The 21,582-nt window shown below is 38.3% G+C and overlaps 1 protein-coding gene and 1 long non-coding RNA gene across 2 annotated transcripts in view; both read right to left on the bottom strand.

Moving 5' to 3' along the window:
• Positions 1-1,131: 1,131 nt before the first annotated feature.
• CCDC34 (coiled-coil domain containing 34) overlaps positions 1,132-21,582 on the bottom strand; it is a 49,186-nt gene continuing 28,735 nt past the window's right edge. The window contains exon 7 of the mRNA XM_082317417.1: positions 1,132-1,289. Within this exon, the coding sequence (XP_082173543.1) occupies positions 1,174-1,289 (116 nt within the window). The 3' untranslated portion in view covers positions 1,132-1,173. The remainder of the gene's footprint in view (positions 1,290-21,582) is intronic.
• On the bottom strand, positions 7,497-16,687 carry LOC309593229. Its single transcript, XR_014228734.1, has 3 exons — positions 16,635-16,687; positions 13,273-13,359; positions 7,497-7,713 (listed from the first exon to the last, which is right to left on the bottom strand). It is a non-coding gene; the product is annotated as an uncharacterized lncRNA (long non-coding RNA).

The raw sequence follows: 21,582 nt of genomic DNA, 5'->3' as shown, positions 1-21,582 counted from the left end.
TAGGTCAATACCTGACCATACAATATGTACTCATGTGGTTGTGCTACTCATGACTTTGAAATCAAAAGTGAGACTTTTTTGTCTTCCCAGTCCAATTTTTCACCAATATTTTACCAGTTTGCAGACAGTAACTGTTGAAACAGTTATAACCATGAGCCACATGTTGATATGCCCACCAGTAGAAACAGTCCTGCTGAAGCAAACAGCCCCACTCCTGCTGTAAGGCACCAATATTCAACGTGAGAATGCAAAGCAAAACCTGTTCCTAAATCTCAAGGGTTAAAATAGGAGAAAAACTAAACATGATTTTTCAGTTACTATGAGGCACGTTTCTTTTAGAACTGCTTCTCATAATTGTAATCAGTTAAGTGATTGGTTTAAAATCGTTATTAAACCAAGTGTTCAAGACTTTGCTATAGTAACAGTAGAATTTTTATACAGTGAGCTGTATTACTACTCAGTAATTGTCCTCTTTATTGTAGGTATAAAAAAAACCTACACTTTACCTTTTCACAGTAGCAGAACTACTATTAGAACTGAGAAAAGGCTTGTGAAAGCATGAACTTTTGGAACTATTTGTTTCAAAGCTGGAAAAAACAGCTGGACAGCTATAGATATAGGACACAATCTAACTAGGGGTAATCCCTAGATCCAGTAAAATTAAGCCCTAAAACCAGGGAGTTCACCTGAATAATAAGGGAGATTAGGATTTGATCCCATGTCCCTGATGTTAATTTGTCACCCTATATTGCCTAGCAATAAACAATTGAGGGCAAATCCTGGAAGGTTGATAGGAGTCCAGGGAACTTAATGCCTGGCAAAGATAAGGAAAGTATATTGTTTCCTGTTTACACTGGACATGAGCTTTATATAATTATCCTACCAGTTAGGATTAACTGGGCAATTATCCTGGCAAACAATGGGACATTGATGACAGCAAAACAAAGGCATCTCAGAGCAGCTCCTTGGTCAGCACTGCTGCCAGCGGAGCCCCTCCGAATCCCCTCGGTCCTGGCTGCCGTCCCAGCGCTATCAGCCCTGGAACAAGGGCTGCACAGTTACAGGGGGAGCAGCAAGGGAAACAGTTTTCCTAACCTGTCAGCGTTTAAGAACTCAAACATTTTTCCTTGCCACAAAAGGAGTTGAAAATTTGGAGGGAAAAATGTCCACAGACTAAGCATACGCAGAAGAACAGATTGGCTGGAGAGAGCAGCTTTGGTTTCCACGCTTTTGAAATGTTTCCTTCAGATTTTGACCTCCTTTTTCTGAGCGAAAGCAGCATTTCAACACTGGAATAGAAAAAAGAGGAAATGTCAGAATGGGAATGTCAAAGGGCCTTTTTCTTTTTTTTTTTTTTTTTTTAACCCAAAAAAACCCTAAGCAGGCGACTCAGCTAGCTGAATCTTTCTTGGCAACAATTCCAGTTCAGTGAATTGACTCATTTTGTCAGAAAATTTCTGACCAGGAACAGTCCGTGGTTCATACAAGACAAAAGAATAAAACAACACTGCCATTCCCATGACTCTATTTCTAGCACAGGGGACTCTGTTCGGGCCTGGCATGGCAGGCACCGTGCTCTGTGGTAGCATTTCTTCGTCCCTTGCCATACCAGACCTAAACAAAGCCTGAGTCGCGGAAGGCACTCGCTCTGAGCACCGATTCCCATGTTAGATGAACCCTTAAAGTTACCCAGCTTGAGCAGCCGTACAACACAATTTCTAGAAATTAAATTAATCATTCCAAATTTTAACACTGAATTTGTACTTTTTCCAGCATATTTCAGAGACATCTGAAGATGGCTGGCCTGCTGGCCTGCTTGGCCCTTGTTAACCTGAGAATCCCAAAACACCAGAAATTTAGACCTAATTCATAATCTGGCCAATTATATTTAGCCCTAATGTTTTCTCTTCTGTACAGAGAAAAGGGAAAATTCTCTTCTTTTCTGAACGCCACTCAAAAGACGATCGTGTCTATAGAATACCTCACACTAAATCTTAAAATACCTACAATCTTAAATACCTAAAAACCTGAATCTTTAGATAGAGACTCAATATCTATGGCAAAACTGACTTTTAAAATCCCAATATTCAGGTATTTCAAACATTCTCTCTATAGCGATATCTACAACCACCATCTTGAAGGAGACCAGAACTGAGACTCTCTATTAGTTATCCAAATCCCAGATTTTCCAAGACCAGCTGAACCACACTGCAAGAGCTGGTGCTCTGTACTTGTGACTGATGCTTATTTCTGTCTGAATAAGCTCACTACCTTACTGAGGCTTAAGTAAAACCTCCAGCAAAAAAATCTTGCGCCTCAACCATATTAGAAAAAGGACAAATTCTAAGTGGTTCCCGGAGAAGAGCAAAGTCTAAAACTCAATGACTTCTTCTATGAATTCAAGTTGCCTTTAAACCTCATATTTCATTCTGGAGACCAGCAGCCACAGAATACTCACCCACTGCAAATATACACTAAACAAATAAAAGTTCCCTTCAGTTTAAGGAAGCTCATTACATAAGTACATATTCTCCCAGAAATCGAAGAAGGCTGTGAGAAGATAGGCTGGTATTTCTTTTCTCCTTTTGTCTTTTTGTATTCAATTTCTGGTGGAGTTTTCTTAAGGTGAAGAAGAATCATGAGGCGAGAGGAAAGAAATCATTTGGAAGCTGTGCGGGTTAGCAAAATACACTGGAGAAAACAAGAGAAAGGATCTTAATACTTTCATACTGTTAAGCAGGAAAGAAGCAGAGGATAGATACTTTTTAATGAACGTGATGCGACTTTTACATCCCTGTTCTCTCTGGGGACTTGCACATACTTTTTAGTTTTGACTGATAATAAATAATAAGTTTCCTGCCACTAACGACAAGGTTCCCTCTCCCCTCCCAGGTTAACCGGGTCTGTCCAAGAGATCTGGCCCTTCGCACACAATAGCTCACTTGCTGCAGAGCCCCTGCAGAGGCACGCTGAAAGCACACAGAAAAATATTTCTTCTGCTCTCTTCCTGAACTTCTTAAACTCTAGGTGACCCAGAGTAAAATCCATTTTAATGGGGCCTTGGTTAAATCAGTCCACTGAGTCCTTGTTGAACTAGGCAACACTATGCAGAAATAAAAAAAAAAAAATTAGAAAAAGACTTTCTTGTTTCTTTTTGGAGACTTGGTTCTTACTTTCCTTTCTTTTGACAGCAAGGAAATATTTATGTTCCCATTTTTTTTTAATCCTCACTTCACTTCACAGAGCTAACCAGCGTTATTCAAATAGTGCAGCTACTGTTCATTAAATAGTGGTGCATTTGGTTTCATGGCAGTATTCCTCCAGCGCCATAGCAGATGAGGTCCTGTTACTCCATTAAACTATTCAACACATGCTTCTGATTTGCACTCAATAACTCCCTCTGATGGTGACACAAGTCCAGTGAGCAACAGTGAGAACTGAGAACTGGTAAGGAACACATCAAAGTTGTTTTTAATGTAAAAAGAAAGTAAAAATATGTCTCTGCATTCCACCAGAACATCAACTTTCTAATCTCTCATTTCAGTCTGATGCTGCAGTGACAGAAGCCCGAGATATCAGAGTAGATGTATTACTTTATCTCAGTTGAGCTTTTCTCTGGTGCAGAAGTTATATTACGTTTAACTGTATGGCTACTCTAGCAATTTTAAGACAAGTGTGTAGAAGAAGTACAGAAGATGTCAGATGTCTTCAAAAACTTACGTTATTAGTATCATAAACCTCAATCTTCACACATCCAAACTCCTGCAAGCATGATAAATCTACATTACTGAAATAGTGCATTCTTGAATCAAGTTTTAATTTGGATTAGCGTAACAGTGACAAAGGAGGCGAATTTTGCAACAAACCAGAATCTCAGCTCTTGATATTGTCACATGTATTTCAACAAATTTAGTTACACCAAAACAGTCAAAGTAAGCTAAGAACACACCACCCTTCCCGGAGCATGAGCAACGAGTACTCTAGGAGGTGTAGGAGACACTGGAGAGACAGACCCTTCCTATCGTCGCATTCTGTAGCTTCTCATGAGGTGTTTCAGTCTTTCAGCGACCTTTGGGCATGTTCTTGCAAGATACAAACCAACCACAAGTGTTAGGACTGCAGCATCAAACTTATGTTGAGTGGTTTTTTTGCAGAGTTTGAAAAGCTTGAATAAACCCTGCCACATTCACCAGTCTTTCAGGACTCCACATCCACAGTTCCTTATATAATTCCATGTTCTCTGGATTTATGTGTATATACACTATCCTTTATGACTGAAAGACGTAAGCACACATTCCTTCAGGTCTCCCTTGCCTTCTAATATTTCTCCATCAGCAGCTAGAGTCTCTACCAATCCACAGCTACACAAAATGCACTTCTTTCATGCTGGCATTTCATTCTATTTTCAAAAGCATTTTTAGGAATGAGTCTGAGGCAAACAAACTTTCTAAAGTATTAAGCAGTTCCTGGGTTTGAAAAATCTTACCACATCATTTAGACGGCCAGTCTATAAGCCCCGAGGCAAATTTTCAGTACTGAGACAACAGAGGAGACACACACTCTTTTTAATACTACTAGTATTTGATCATTTAAACAGCCACATACATTTTGTAATGCAGTCCTTGGAATTTTTCTCTACCCCCCAGGCACTCTTTAAACAAAGGGTGCCTACATTTGCTGTACAGGTCTTTACCCAGAGGTAAGGAAAAACTTCTTACAGTAAAAACCACAGCAACAAGAAAAACACCAGTTTAAATGACGAGCCACAGCTGGGGATCAAAGGGTCAGCATTTTCACCAGAAGGGAATCCCTCTTCCACTCCTTGTATTATTTATCAAACTAATTACTGGACTTTTCTTCAACAAAGAGCACTGTTTCTCCACTTTTGGCTCCCTTTGCCTCTAAATTTTGAGTACTTTAGCAACAGTTGGTCAAAGTAAGAAAGCTGCTGAGGGCTGCTACAACACGAACTGCCTCTATTTTCTTTTTGCCTCTTCCCTAGCCCATAACCCACACCAAGTTTTGCTCTCTCCATTACCCGTAACTTAGATACACCATATTTAGATTAAACAGTCACAGTCCTTAGAACAAGATGCTTATCTCCTTTCAACTGCTCCAGTCTAAAAGCGATCACAGTCCTCAGCCTTTGTGAACTTTACAACTTGTTGGATTTTTCTTGAAATGTGTCTATTCTTAAAAGCCAAACCCATGGAAAAATAACTGAAACCAAATGCCATGTGATCAGGGCCAACCATAACACACGAGAGCCCTAAAATAACAGGAGAGATACTGCGGTAATGCCTGACCTTCTGAACTGTGCATATGGGTTGAAGCAAAACAGCCCATATTCACATCTTAAATGGTGCATACTAATAGTTTATTTGTAATGCAGAAGAACCCAGTTTACAGAGCCATGATTTTAAAGCTTCAAGGACTCGCTTTAGATGCCAGAAATGACTTCACTTTTGGAATAAGCTTAAACAAGGTCACAGTTGAACTTTATTAGCTTATATGGTCAAAATCAGTTCAGCAGGCAGTTTCAATGGCTGCAGGCATTCCCTCTTTCTCCTATCATGTTTCCACCTCAAAAAGGAAGGTGCTTTAGCAGATTTTCTGTTCAAAACATCTTTGAAATATGGAGTTATTCCGGCTGGCCTGAAACTAGCAGTTCAAAAAATTTTGTTTAAAGTATACAGGCAACACAACTTCAACAAGTAGTTTCTTATAGAGACGTTATCAGCCTGTTCAGATCAGCATCGAGCCCTTAACTCGAGTGATAATGTCTACCAATTACACTCAGATCATCCCTGTAGAAACTGAGCATGTGTAATCCCAGTAATCTAAAATGCAGATTATGTTGCTGCAGACAAAGATGACTGGAGCCCTTCATATACATCCATATGCAGACCATAATGCCACCAGGATACTTACTGACAAGAAACAGTAATCTTTGTGAAGACAAATAAAGAAGCAATGATATGTCAATAAACAGTAACTTCAGGCAACAAAGCTATAGCAGCGTGGGGATAACGGCCATGGCTATCCACGTTACATATACAGTCAGTCAGGATGTTCAGTACCTCTTACTGTTACGAGCTGAGTTAAATCTCTGTACAAACTACGAGTGTAAACACTACCCTCTATCCAACCTAAATGTTCGAGATGGCCAGACGCAAAACCAAACCGCAGACACATCACCTGCACCCCAAAGAAAGCACATTCAGGTTTGCTCAGGAATTAATAAAGGTGTTTCCTGGGAAATATTTTTAACAGGATGTGCAACTGTGACACCAGGAAAGGAAAAAGCACTGGGGAAAAGGACAGATGCATCAAAGATGACGACATCCAGGCAGGTGCTGAAGTCTTGGTAGCGTGAATAAAAGGGAAAAACTTTCTCAAAGTTGCTGGGTCTGGTGCTAGCTGAAAGCAAGGAAACGTTTTGTTATTATTCCTATCCCGTTTTCAGGGAAACTGATTGTCCTACTTTCTTTGTAAATGAACAGGATCATTTTAGAGACTCCTCAATCCACAGCCATGCTTTCTTACACGCAGGAAAAACTTATAAAGCCCTTGGCCTTCCAGACAGGCACGCAGTCAGAAGAGTAAACTTTGTTGCCAACTAACACCACTGGTGCTACCTACAGCCTTTATGCTACACACCTACAACGAAATCCTGATCCCATTCTAGGTGAAAGTCCTTCTACTGCTGGCAGCAACACAGACAAGATTTTCTTTTTAAGCATACCTTTACTTCACTAAAAAGTTTCATATGAATAAAGAGAAAAGCATTACAAGAACTATGTAAGACAGTTTTGACTTTCCCTCCTTCTAGGTCTTGAGTACATATATATCTGCATTCCCACGCTTCCAGAACTCTTGCACCAGAAGCTACCGAAGATCCTGGCAGAGGTGGGCAAATCCATAGGTAAAAGATACCGAAACTGTGTGCAATTTGCAATGCTCTGCTTGATAGGCAGTTATCCGAAATAAACAATAAAGGTTTTGACAATAAAGGTGAGATGTGGCAGCCAGACCACAGAGGAAAGGAGAACAGTAAAATGTCTCTTAATGCATGAAGAATGCAAGCATAAAAATGGAAGCACTTCTTGTACACAGATAGGGTAGAGTGGCCAGAGGATGAACTGTTACAACAGTTGGTTTTGGCACATGATCATACTTTGCCGTACTACTTCCTTCAGGTGAACTCCTGCCAGAAATATTGCTGGGCAGAATCCAGACTTTCATCTGACCAGAATCACCGAGCACAAGCAGAGACCGTTCAAACTGAACTGTAGAGAAGGGGTTAAAAACATAAACCACCACTTCCTACAGGCCTCAGAAACCAAAAACAGCTTCACCATAAAGATACACCTTCTTTGTAGGACGTTATTTAAAATCCATGGAAGTCAGTACCTGGATGCTTCTAACTGTTAACAGGGATACTTCCGTGTTTTGGTTTTGGGTTTTAGTATCATCCATCCAGAACATTGATTTCTTTCTTCTCTGTTGGTTACAACCTCAAGAGAGAAGACGACTACACAGAGCTAGCAGTGGCTCACACAAGAAGGCGCAGGACTTACGGCAGGCTGGCTCTAGATGATGACAGTTAGTACCCATACACTGTTCCACCATCTTGTACTGTATCTTCTGCTGGCAGCCTTCATAATGCTTTCAGTATAACATTGCAAAATGTTATTTTGCAGAAACGTGACCCTGCAAGGAAAAAAAAAGAACAGTTGCTGCAATGTCTTTCTTCTAAAGTCAGTAATTATAATGGGAAGTCCAATTATTTAATATGATCAGGACAGAAATCCTTCAGCTCTGACATCCTCCCAGTCCTATGACATGAAGGATGATCCTGATCTTTCCAAAAACATCTCTTCATCTGCCTCCTCTCCCACCCCATCAAACCACTGAGCTATTCTCAAACACTTGGACAAATGGGAAGAGGAAACTGAACTGACGCCAACATCCTTATCTCCAAAAATGAGGTAGCTCCCTTGTGCTGTATCATTTGCTCCCTTTTGAGTCCTGATGAAGTACAAAACATAACAACACACAAAAGCTCTGCTTAAGCTTAATTCTTAACATTCAAGTTTCATTTATAGCTTACTTCAAAGTAGCTCAAGCAAAGGGGTCTTACTCCAGAACTCTGAATTGTTATCTACACAAGATTTTAAAAGCTGTAATTTCTGATTTCAGCAAAATATTTTAGTTCTTCTGTATACCGTGCCCTCTTTCTAAAAATAGTCTTAGTTTCCTGTCTTAAAAACCTGTCTGTCTTCAGTCACAGAAAGAGGATGATTGGGAAAATTTTTTCTCTATTCATCTGATACTTTCATAAGTGCTAGAAGGCAACAAATAATAGTGCCACTCTTGGTAATAATTTTGATTATATCAGTATCCTATGAACTAAAAATTAACAATAATGCAGATCAGAGTCATACAATGTACCCTAATAGCAAACAACACCTGCTACCCCTGTACACATCCAGGACGGGACATTGCTAAACAAGATGGATCAGGGAAGGGAAGACAAATCAGGTTTAGCCTGGTCAAGAAACATTTATTGAAATTGGACACAGTTGTGCTTTTTCCTAATAGATACAGCACTCCTCAGAGCAGAAACACATGATATTGTGTCAACATTTGGCTCTGTTAACTGCATTTGAAGACAGCTTTGTGATTACAGAAACTATCCTGGAATAATATTGGCTCATACATACAACAGCCTCTCAGTCCTCTCCTTTCACAGCTAGCTTTCTCTTGCCCTACTGGTGTGCCTGTTTTTATGTAAATTGGTAGAACTGTCCAGCTGTTCAGACCAAATCACCCAGAATGAGGCTTTTTTTCCCTGTAGCATCCTAATTAGCTTGTCAAGAACAGACCCAGGTGGGAACCTGCAATGCAGAACTGCAATGAAAGAGCCTGTCGCAGAACAACTGGTTCCCTTAAAACACAAAATGTCGTAACAGACCCCTGCGGTCTCTTAAACGAATCTCTTTTGCTGAGGTCCTTGGATCTCAGAAATCATGCACGTTAATTCTTCCTACAGGTATCGAATATAAAGATGTGTTAACAGCCTAGATGTCAAAGACAAAAATCCTTCCTTTCACTTAGACAATTGATCTTCTCAGTAATAGCATGTTCTTTTACAGATTTTTATACCTAGTTCATGAAAACAACCAGAAAACAGTGAGAAACGCACAAAGCAAGCCACAGGCAATGCTGAGGGCTGACAGAGTCCGCTTCCTCTTGCTTGTTCTATCAACTAGGCAAGCACCCAGAGAACATTTTCAAGAGTGTCCATTAACCTGGGTTTTCTGAGCTTCGTAACCATTGAGCTCTGCCAGGAAGCTACAGCGAATAGCTACACTAGCCGAGGATGCTGCAGAGCATCAGCTCCCCCTGAAATGCTGAGTGGCATAACAGGCTCCTGCCCTCTGGTTTTCATAGTGAGCATCCTTCCAAGGGAGGCCAATGCAAGATGAGGATTTACATCTTTAAAAACAGGATGAACAATTAATGCCTATGTTAACGTGTTCAGGTTTTTACAAGCTGGAGCCTGAATATTTGTAATCTAATGACAAATGTAAAAATTTAGACATGGAATTTGACATTTTATCTTCATCACATAGATCTAATGCATAGAATTTAAGTTCTTGTATTTTACATGTATATCATATATGTGAGATATACTTTGGAAAATACAGCCAGATTCTTTGCTAGATATTGAACTGCTCTCCTCAGCTGCTTTTAATTTTTGGAACCTCTTTAAATGTGCAGATTAGCTCTTTTGTAGATACTTTAGCCAGTCATAAATACTCAGCATTATGAAGAACAGTAAGGTCAAATTCTTGCTTTCTCTAACAGTTTACTTTTTCCACATTTAATGAAATATTTTGTGAAAATCAAGCATCTGACAACCTAATTAAATATCAACTCTTTGTCTGCTTTTTTTAGATTAAAACACACAGATTTATGCAAGCAATGAAAGGAAACTCATGCAATGTTGAAGAGTTGCCTCCTTAGTATGAAGAAGTCCGGAAAAGTTTTGCTGAAAGCACACACACCAACAGAGAAGTTCATATGTAATGTCTCTGAGAAGCATACTACCTTCTTGAATAAATCAAAAGGAAATCCATACCTGTATTGGTTACATATGTAGTTAAGACGATACCAAACTAGTTCATATCTCATGACTGACTGTACATTAATTTTTGCACCCCTCCCTTATACTGGTCTGGTGATACAAGGAGAAAAGTAAGTCCCTATATTCCTTTACCTTCCTGTAACCTGCCTGCGCTATCAAGACTTAGTTGGAGGAGGAGAAATTAGAGATAAAGAAAATATGATTAAGAGGTTAAGAAGTCAACCTCACAAGAGAAGGCCTGCAAGGCATGCAATGTGCTGCGTCCTAAAGATGAAACATTTGCTTTTCAAAGCATCTGAGGTGAATGAGTTTCCAACAAAGACAAGAGAACCTAGAGATCCATTAGGACCTAGAGTTCAACTAGATGAAAGAAAAATCCCACTCATTTCTATCAGCACTTCCATCTAAACAGAATATATTGAAAACATCTTTTGAGTCAAACTCCTCACCATTTGCCTAATGCACTGATCAACTGATATTTTCTTTGAATTATTTGCTTTGCAATCTTTTTATTATTTAAATCAAGCTGAACAATCACATATTATAAAAAACTAAAGATAATGGGAGCAGTAGTATTCATTTTCCACTGGGTTAAGGACTGGACAAACGTTGCAAACTTTTCATTGATACGAGGATTGTTTGGTTTGACAGAATTATTTTCAGATTCAAAAAGTACCCATTCCTTCTTAAAAATCAAAATTGGTGCTATATGGCATATTGTGTAATCATATCCTCATCACATGGAAGGCAATGAGGAAGATATATTCTAGATACTAAAATCCAGAAAAGACTCTCAAATGCGTGGGAACATTTTTCTGCCAACAAGTATGGTTCCAAAAATTCAAAAATCCATTTATGTCTCAGGGTTGTTTTCAAGACTCAGTTTACCAAGAATCACACTATGTCCAGAATATTACAGAGCACCAAGACATCTAGTGAGTGAAAAATATATTGCAAGTAAAATTACTTTATATTATGTAAACTAAACAGTGTTGGGTTTAGTTATTAGATATAAGAAGTCTATGGGAGCATTGCTAGAGGAGTATCATAACTATATGATTTTTTTACTGTGCACTTAAAATTCTTAAAGTTCCCAGGAAAAGAAATGAGTGGAAAGATGCTCCGTCAAAACCAGCTGGTGTGGGATCTCTGACAGCCGACTGTATTCATACACTGCATTCCAGTCTCAGCAATGAAAGGAAAAACTCAAGCTCGACTAGGAAAGGCCTGCCTCCCCCGATGCTTTTGCAACTGCCATTTCCCACTTCCCCTCTACTGGCTGAGGCAAATCCTTTAATCTGTGCCTCTGAATGTTTTTTAAAGTTTTATTTAGTAATTTTTCTTATCTTGGGGGCTTTTAGCATTGCAATGGTCTGGTCTTTTATCAGGTTCTTGCTTTCATAAAGATGTAGTACCATAAGAACTCAGAGAAATAATGTTTACTGGTTTTACCAATAGTGCAGGTTTGGCATTAAGTCCTACCCATTAAACAGATACCTGGCATATTTACCACTATAGACCAGATTTATTTAAATTAAAATTCAGAAAACGTGGCTAAGCACATGGCACAGAAGGCCTGAACCCTCCTTTCTTTTGAAAGAAAACATGAGTTTTCCACAACTGGACTGACATAAAGAAGCATGACAAAAACCTGGAATGACTTAATTCCTGAATCAATAAAAAGATCAAGCTAATTATTTTCCCTATGGGCCTGGCAAACGCAGTTCAAGCAATCTACCGTCATCAGCTTCAAATACATCAGGACTGCTTCTTGGGGCTCGTAAAAAAAAAAAAAAGAGCAAGCAAATGAGTTCAGAGAGCAGAACCCCTGACATTCTGCCAGGAAACCATGTATGGAAGAATATGTAGGAAAGATGTAACGCCGACACATGAATCACGTTTGAAAAACAGAACGTACTCTTTCAAAAGTTGAAATTATCAAATAATCATAACCAAAAATGGAGATTTAAAAAAAAAAAAAAAAAATCAACATATTGTAACAGGTTTACTATAAGTTGCAAGGGTTGGTAATGATGAGAAACATCCGAATTCCTTGAAATTCGAAATTAGGTAAAGTTCTCTTATTTACTTAATTTTCTTTATCAATTCCTTTTTTTTTTAATTTAATCTAAGCAAATTCATATTCACCTTTATACTCAATAAATAGCATAGATTGGGTACGCACCGCACCTACATTTGTATCCCTACATATCTTCCATAAAGAAAAAAATATTGTTTAAAACAGAGCAGTAGGAGAGGATTTTTTAAAATTTTTTTTCCCCTCAAGAACTTGAGAAAAAAGAGTATTTTCCAACCACACTATCACAATCCCTGTTACGTTTGAGACTGACTGTGCTAGTAGGGCAGGAAAGGCTTAGTGGGAATTTTTGTTTGTCAGAACCCCTTGAAAACAGATCCCTCCATCTTTACTCCTACGTTTTATGCAGCGGTCTGCTGAGATGGAGACAGTCCTTGTATTACCCATTGGCTGGCCCTTTTGCTGGGTCAGACATCCTTGACCTACTAAACTGCTTAAGTTTTAATTGCTTAGGTTTAATTGCTGACGTTTGACCTGGTATTGTCAGATGGTTTTGGTATGTGAACTTTGCTTTTATGATGTTGTGAGAAAATTTTGGATTGAAGAAAAGGGAATCCCATAAATCTTGAGTTCAGACTGACTTTAGTTATCTATGAGAGTTTCTTCTTCGCATTGATTAGGATTCCATCATTAGTTACGGTTACATATCAAATGACTTTTGACAAATCTCTTGTACCACAATCCAGCCAGAGGCTCCTAAACCAGGGTTTCTCAGAAATTTCCAATCATTTCACTAGTTGCAGCATGTCTGGATTTTTAAAGGTGTTCGCACAGCTTCTGGAAAGCATGGATAGTTAGGTAAGCTAGAAGGATTGGTGAGTGACAGTCCTAGTGGTAGTGAACACAAAGTTAAGGGTTATATACTGGATATTTTACTGTTGCTGTCAAAGAATTTTTTTAAACGTAGGTTAATTAGGTTTCATAAAAACCCTTATGTTTTTTCCTATATCACAATTTTTGATACTGCAATATCATTACTAAACTGTATACTGAGAATTTATGCATATCATGAGCTACCTACCTCATCACTGTCACAACCACACAAGCTTCAGAAGTCTCATGTAGCTTTCTTCACAAAAATCATCTTCCAGACTCATCTTGCAGACATCTGCAGGGTGTTCAATTTTAAATAAGGTAAGTAAGTAGAATAATAAGTAAATAAAATAAGTAAATAGGAGTATTATTGTTTGCTTTTCTTTTTTGTGTTGCTTTTCTTGCAACATATAATGCTGCTAGGCACCAGATGCACAACGCATATTCTTCATTTATTTGTGATACATTCAGGTCCTGCTCAAAGTGATGCTGGAAACTCCGCAAGGACGGAGGATATACAGGCTGCTAGTAACTCTTCTGTCCTACCAGAAACCTAGACAACCATACAGGCAAATTGTGTCTTTATACTTCTAAGACCTGCTTCTTGATTTTCTCCATCTGATGGTGGAAATGAAGTTAGCTATGAGACACGGTAACAGCTAAAATCTGATAGACAGGTCTGGGAGGAACTGAAACCCAAACAAATAGAAATTTAGTTTGGATTGACCAGTAGTGTTGCTCACCAAAAAGCACAAAAAGCATGAGTTGATTCTCCGTAAATTATTGGGGCGTTAACTTACAAATCACAACACTAAGCTTTCTCTGTTTTCTTAGTACTCTGAGGTGGGGTTTTTGTTTTGTCTTGTTTTTTAACGAAAGTGAAATTATCATTCAATCCAGGATTTTAATGAAAAAATGCCAAATACAAGACTCAGAATAAAGTTGTGACAGTGACAATAATAATAGCCACAGTTTATCTCAAGACACAGCTCATGCTACAAAAGCTGTGAACTGAAATGGCACAGATGGGATAAACCTGACCAAGCAGCAGAGACCTGCATGGTAGATGCCCTCCAAGATAGCAGTTATATACAGTGGAAAGAAACACACACTTCTAGAGTTTAATTTGCCTTTCTCAAAGACCATTGCTGCACCCTGAGCATGCCAATATGTATTTGCTGAGATAAAAGAACGTGGTGCGAGTAGTTTACAAGGTAGGTGTCTAAAGTGAGGTGAGATGAAACTGAACCCAAGTGATTTTCACTTTTCCTTTGTTTCCAATTATCTGAGATAAATTTGAGGAAAGGTATATCTGATTTGAACTGATGAGCAATTTCTCAAAATTCACCCACTTTGAGGCATATCAAAAGTTGATCACCAAAGGAAAAAAATAGCACTTAAAACCACTCTTGAAAGTACACAGCACTGCGACCAATTCTTGGTGTTGCAAATCAAGTTGCATTTGAAATCCATGACACAGACTTTCATCCCTCCCCCCCCTTTCCCCAGCAACAGGAAGAACTCGTCTTTCCAAAAAGCTGGATTCTAAACTATGCCTCAGGCTGCAGTGAGTCAAGGTTTCATATGGGATTGTTGAGCGGTTGTTTTTTTTTTGCCTTGTGGTTTTTGTTTTTCTTCCCCTAAAAAACTAGCAAAGGGATTTGGGGTGGACTTCAAGTGTAGAAAAGTTACCATGTTTTACAATGGTAAGAGAGAGGAGAACTTTTACTAAGTAATAACTGCTCTGTACAGACTACTTATTTGTGCAATATTGGGCATTACAATTGCTTATAATTTCCTTTATTGACAAAGGTTTGTTTTTTTCTTTTTTTCTTTTTTTCTTTTTTTTTGAAAGGGCAAGCATTTCTGGCTTATAATGTTAGTTCCAGACATTCTTTGAGCTTGGTTTATGCTCTACCAGTAAGCTTTTATTATATTTTTTAGCTTTTAAAAAAGTTCATATTGCCAAAGTGCATTTAGTTGCCTAGCAGAGCGTGCCTTTAACTCATAATCAAGAACAACAACGTGGCAGCAAAGATAGAAACAAAACTAAAACAAAGTCATGGAAAACATGTAGTGATCTGGTTTCTAGATAATATTTAATTGCATCTGTTTGAGCCAGTGCCTCTTATAGCAATGGATCATCAGTGCAGTTAAAGTAATACTGAACATGGTAGCCATTACAAAAAAGCCAGACAATTGAAAGTCCCCCTTATCACTCAGCTATTCAGTGTAACCGAGCCTCCTACACCCTGTTTCATACGTGTGTTTTTACCTGGCAATCAAAAGTGCTAATTTATGAAAGCTAGTAGCTTTCAGACGTGCTCTAACTTTGGCAGGGAGAAGCTACTTAGCTTGTCCTAGATCTAACAAAGAGTCAGAGGCAGTCTCAGATATATAACTCGGGAGTTTTAAACCAAGTTCTTTGATTTCATCACAAGACAGCATTCTTTACCCACTATATATTGTCTCAATGTTAATTAAAGAGTATACTGTGTAATTCTACGAACTATAAACAGCTAGACAAGAATTATTTTTTGAGATCGTGATTCAAAAGCTTATGATTATTCATTTTACTTCCCTTTTGTGTTAAGAAACTGAAGCAACACTAAAACTTAGCCAAATGTTTTTCATATATATAAAAATACACATATTATATATATTAAGACTCCGAGAGAAGTACATTTGAAATATTTATGCAAATAAAAATATAATTTCATATATGCCTGTACTCTTGAAAAAGTCCCAAGATAAAAAAGAACAAAAACGCTTCATAGTATTAGAAGGAAGAAGACAACAAACCAACCCCTTGATACACTTAGTAGATCGTATCATTAACTTGTGAGGTGTGTCTTTTGTTTACCAGTGTTTTGGTCTAGAAAGTCTAGATTGCAAACTCTTTTTATATAGGACTTAAACATAATTTATGATTGAATATGTGCAAAATTAAGAGGAAACAGTAGCACACTACAGCAATACTTGTACTGCAAATAAAGTCAAAATGCTAATTAATCCTATTTCTCTTCCTAGCTAGCCTCTCTGTTGACCACACAGGGAAACACAAGTTGCAGTGCACAAATATGAGTCACCACCCGTATCCTGCCAGCCAGCTGTGTGCAGCAAAACCTTAACTGCAACTTAGAGGCTAAGGGACACAGTTGTAAAAATAATCAGGGTTTTAGCATCAGTAGAGGAACTACATTTTCCCACCTCAATCCTTTTCCCAAAGTATTGTTCAAACTGCATCCAAGCCCAAGATCAAAAGCCTAAAATACTGTTCACTCAACATTAAACTTTTGACATAAAACAATTTTTATTTGTTACTATAAAGAAAATAAGATGATTAAAAGAGTTTTTTCACAAAACTTGTAAAAAAAAAATCAAAACACTTTATTTCGCAATAGTCAACATTTACCAGCAATTTCCATTCATTTCTCCCATGGGTATTCAGGTGAGTGACCTGGTGGCCAAATGAGAATATATGACCTGGAGATGTTTAATCCCTTCTGCTGGAAGTATTTTACTTCACATATAAAAGTAAAAGTTCATGGATCAGAGACTGAAACTCACCTATCTTATTTTCTAGGCCAGTGGCTCTGGAATCATTATTACTTGTAAGTTATTCTAGAAAAAAACACAACAGTTTCAACAGCAATGTCTGAGGGAGGTCAAATTCTGTAAATTTATTGGCAAGGACAGAAAATTAATGATAAATCACCATTCAAAACACTGAACTAGGCATGAAGTAGATTAATATTTTAAGTTACTACACCAAACATTTGAACTGTTCTACAAGAAGATTATGCTTTAAAAGTATCAAAGGCTTAAGGGTAAGTTGGAAGGTGCAATGCCACTTTTCAGTAGTTTTAAAAGGCATATCGTTGAAGCTTAGTTGCCTTACTCCTGTTTAAGCACTTTAATCCTGAAGTATTATACCTCTGAAGCAGTCTTAGAAGAACCTTAACAATTTTATGTATGAGCAACACACCCAGGCCACCTGAAATAACAAAAGAGTAGGGAGGTTTTTTTCAAAGATTTGTTTGTGTTGGAACCTCATGAAACACAACCAGCACATCCACTACATTCAGGAGATTACATAAAATCTTACCGATTTTCAAAGCCGTTCAGCTTAACCAATACAGAAGTGAAAATAGTTCCATGGTCAGCATTTAAGCATGGACTTTACAAATAGTTCAGTAACAACTTTGGCCTAAAAAACAAGAAGGAAAAAAAAAAAAAGAAAAAAGAGAAAAAAACCCCATCAACAGTACCTGGATCCTAGAGTTCCTTCCATTTATAGCTCCTGTAACTTTTTGTATTACTAGCAGATTAAACCAGTATGAGAATACTTTCCTTGCTAAATTCATTGGGGTCATATTACCCACTTCCCCTACACCAAGAATCTTGGTACAGTTAAACAGGCTTACCCTCCCATTTTCCTTCCTGAGGAATGCAAGAATTTGGATATGAAACAGTACTAAGTTCTGGAAAGCCATTTGAGGTTGAAGTAGACACGAGGAAAGAAGGAAGTTTTGGACAGTTTACGTCAGCTGCAATAGCCTGGAACATTATAAACAAGTGCTAGCCAAAAGCTTTAATGTTCAACCCTATGTCAATGCAGTAGCTTTGGCACTTAGCTTAATGAATATCACACCCTCTAGATTCTACTGATGAGGGTACTTCAAGCTCTTGTCATTCACACTTGGCTTGGGATAATTTTGATACACCTCTGTGCATAGGGTGGCATGGAAAAAACTGCTGGATGAGCGCAATAACTCACTTGTTCCAGTTCAACATTGTGTACATTTCTATGTCACGTGAAATAAATAATGCACCATAGCTACCCTAGTCTGCCCATTCACAGCTGCAGCCTCAGTTGCTATCTGCCTTTCATCTTTGTTTCCTGCAACCCTGGTTGCATCTAGTATGGAAATTAGTTTTGCAAACTTCACATGTCCTTTCATACATTTGTCATTGCCCAACTCAACATGCTGTGAGCTACGCTCAACTGGAACAGACATCCTAACAAACACAGAGAGAAATCACTTCTGAACAGCGGAAATAAAACCATTGGTGTCAGCCCTTTAAACCAGGGCACTCACTTAGCAGGAACAACACAGGAATTCCTGGGACCCATCCTCTATAACTTGATCACAATTTTGTTAGCGAAGGCTGAAGTGTGGATTTATATCGGTATCTTTGAAGGGCTCTTTGAACTCAGGCATACCAGTCATCTCGCTTTCCTCCTGGGTACTGATAAATATTGTACATAGCTTTCAGTAACCGTTATTTAAAGATGGGTGCACACGTGTCAATGTAAAGGGGAAACTGAAGAGCTTTCTTCTTACCCTGGATCAACATCTTAACAGAAAGGACTTACACATTATGGATTTCATACCTGTACAACCATATATGGTGGCATTGTATAATAAAACTTAAAGGGGCTTTTGGTTTTAGTCAGAATCAAGCTACAGAGAAAACATTCTAGCATCTATTAACATTTTGGCATTACTGGTTTACTTATTAACAACTTGTTGCCTTAATCCCAAAACACACAACCTTGCATTGCTTAAACGAATTACCTGTGAAAGTCAAAGACCCGTCTTCCACAAAACCTATACACAAAAGCACCTATTATGATATTCATCTAGCTGGGTTAACTCACTTATCATTGTTTAGCACTAATAATACTGAAATCATTTCAGTTGTGACTTCAGTAAAAGAAATCAAAGTCCGAGTCCTTTGTAACAATGTCATTATCATTAACATAATTGAATCCACCCCTACATCTGGCCACAGCATAGATTTCAACATTAAGAGCTTCAAGTATCTCACTTTTCAGATGACCTGCCCTGCCAATTTTCTGTAAATTCAGAATTCTGTAAATTCTGCCTGTGAATTAAATATTTGCAGTCCCTGCTTGAGTCACTAAATTAGACCAAGCAAACATTTAAGTCCATATAGTAAGAAAAAGCTTCACATTTTGCAAAAATTTACTCTCACTTAAGTTTTAGAGAATTGTCTAACAGGTCATTATAAAATGAGTTACATGTGTAAAAACATGGACATAACATTACATATGAAATGGAGGCTATGCTAACTGAATAGGCTTTAGGTCCTAGGCCTCAAATCCAGGAAAGCGTGACCGCTTTAGCCCTGCTTTATCAATGATCTCCCGAACACATTTCGGGTTAATCAAGTGTTTATACACTTTACTAGATCAGGGTGCTCAGATTTCCTTTTCGTTCCTGGGTTCAAACACAGCTCATGACGGTGCCCACAGGCAGCAGTCGGGAACACTCACCTTTTGACCACAGCAATAAAATGTGAAATCTTCCGTATTTACTCACAAAAATCTCTCAGCGAAAATTATATCAGAACTACTGACTGCTCTTCAATCTGGTTTTCAAAATGATAAATTAAGAAATTAATTTTACAATTAAACATTACACTGGCAAGGACATTAACAGAATCTGATGCAATTATTGGGTTCGGGTGAAGCCTTGGCTCCACACTGGAACCAGCAACAAAACTTCCCACAGTGCAATTGCATTATGTTACATTAACCGGATTCCTTCCTAAGAATGCAAGGCTGCCCACAACAACAGTGACCTCTTACTCATCATATGCTCCTCTAGGACTGCTTTTAATCCACTTTACTGCTTGTAGACTTTCAACCCTGAAACATCTGTGTGAAGATCCACTGGCAACGACTGGAAAGCCATGCTACTTTACGGGGCACCTACACAGTAATTTTCAAACCCAGTAAAAGCTCATAGGAGATGTAATCCTTCACAGCAAGCTTGATGTGGCACTCTCTTTACAACAGAGAGGAGGAGAGGCTGTGAATCGTAGAAGGATGCAGCAGCCAGGATTTTGAAGTGTTCTATGAGTTCTAATTCTTACAACCAGAAGTTCTGCAAAAACAAGAGGATGAAAATAAGATGAGGTTGAGTCTCATGTTATTTTAGCAGCACAGACACCAAGATGCAAGATCTTGGATTGTTTCTAGTGAGTAATTCGAGATTCTGCAATTTGATCTACTGTGAAATTTCACGAGCAGAGAAATCCAGGAGAGAACTTAATAAGAGACTACAGAATGCTGTTTAAGCTACAAGTGCTAAGAGTTTATCTTTCTAACATCTGAGAAAGAGTGGTGTAAAGTAATTATTTGCCACAACAGCATGACATTATAGCTTTCTGTAGCATACAATTTTAAATTACGCTACAAGGCCAGACAATTTTATTGTGTGGTTGATATCTTGTTGAAAAAAATCCAAACAAATTTCTCTTCTTTGCTCAGCAAAACCATTATGTTGATTGAATCGGAGCCAATATGTACACTCATGAGCTATCTTGCCTTAACCTCCTTTGTAATTTAGTTAGGACAGAACTGCATTTACAATGCTATAGATAAGCTACAGCAAGGGCCTCATCTTAAAGTTGCTATTTTAGGGGTTGTAAGTCCACTTAAAGCTGGCTGTCTCCACATGAAACGTCGTTCTGATTCTGAAGACAGGATGAACCTTTCTGCAGAAAATTTGGTGGAGGAAAAAATAACGCTACCTTTGGTTGGGAGAAAAAAAGAATAATGGCTTTAGATATTTGTTAGCATCTTCTAAAATCTGTAAACCAGAATTCCAGTAAGTACTCAGTTCGATTATTCTGGTTGAGCCATCTGAAAGAAAACTACTACACTTCAACATTTACTGCCATATACCCATTCCTGAACCAAACACACGTAAGATTTATTTAGCCCTTCACCCTGGGTGCAGGCATGCAATCCTGAAGGACAACTCTATTTGGGTTAGCACAGGAACCCCTGTTAAATTGCCATTTGTCACTGTTCAGGCCGAGAGAAATCTTGTCAACAATGTGTTACAGCAGAATCGAGCCACAGATTCTTTCATACTCTGTTAATATAAATGCTATCAATGCCCGTCTTCATACGATAGGCCATTTTACGTCACTACAAGGACATAAATGCTGAAACAAATACAAAGTCGTAAATATACACTCAGGTAATTACGTCAACACACCTTACTGGTGGCCACATGCTATTTCAGAAAAACTGTTTGAGAAAATACAGATGATCGTATATGGCTCTCCAGCTAAGTCAGAGTCCCGAGAAACCTCTGTAAGCTAATCCAAAATTAATCATTTACATTACAGTAAAATGCTCTCCCTTCATCTAAATACTAATGAACTTCTGGTAGCTTGCACAATTGTCAAACTTCTGACTCTCATAAGACTTCTCCACATGGCAAGGTCAGATGGAGAGATTAACAACTAATCCATTAATCCACTAGTTTCACAGCAATCCATCGCGGAGGTCCTTATAGAAAAAGCCAGGCACAGAGTTCTACATCCCGAAGATAACACGCAGACTTCTTCTGTGAAGCCCGTGTTCTCCCACTCAACAGAAACACAGTTTGACACTCCACGTATTTTATGGAGTCCAGACTTCTCCTAAGTGTGTATAGTAAAATTAATATCAAATAAACACACGGAAGAGAAT

Source organism: Platalea leucorodia (genome assembly GCF_965183815.1).
Source record: "Platalea leucorodia genome assembly, chromosome: 7".
NCBI lineage: Eukaryota > Metazoa > Chordata > Aves > Pelecaniformes > Threskiornithidae > Platalea > Platalea leucorodia.
Note: the sequence above shows the minus strand (reverse complement) of the source record. Positions and strands in the feature narration are given on the sequence as shown.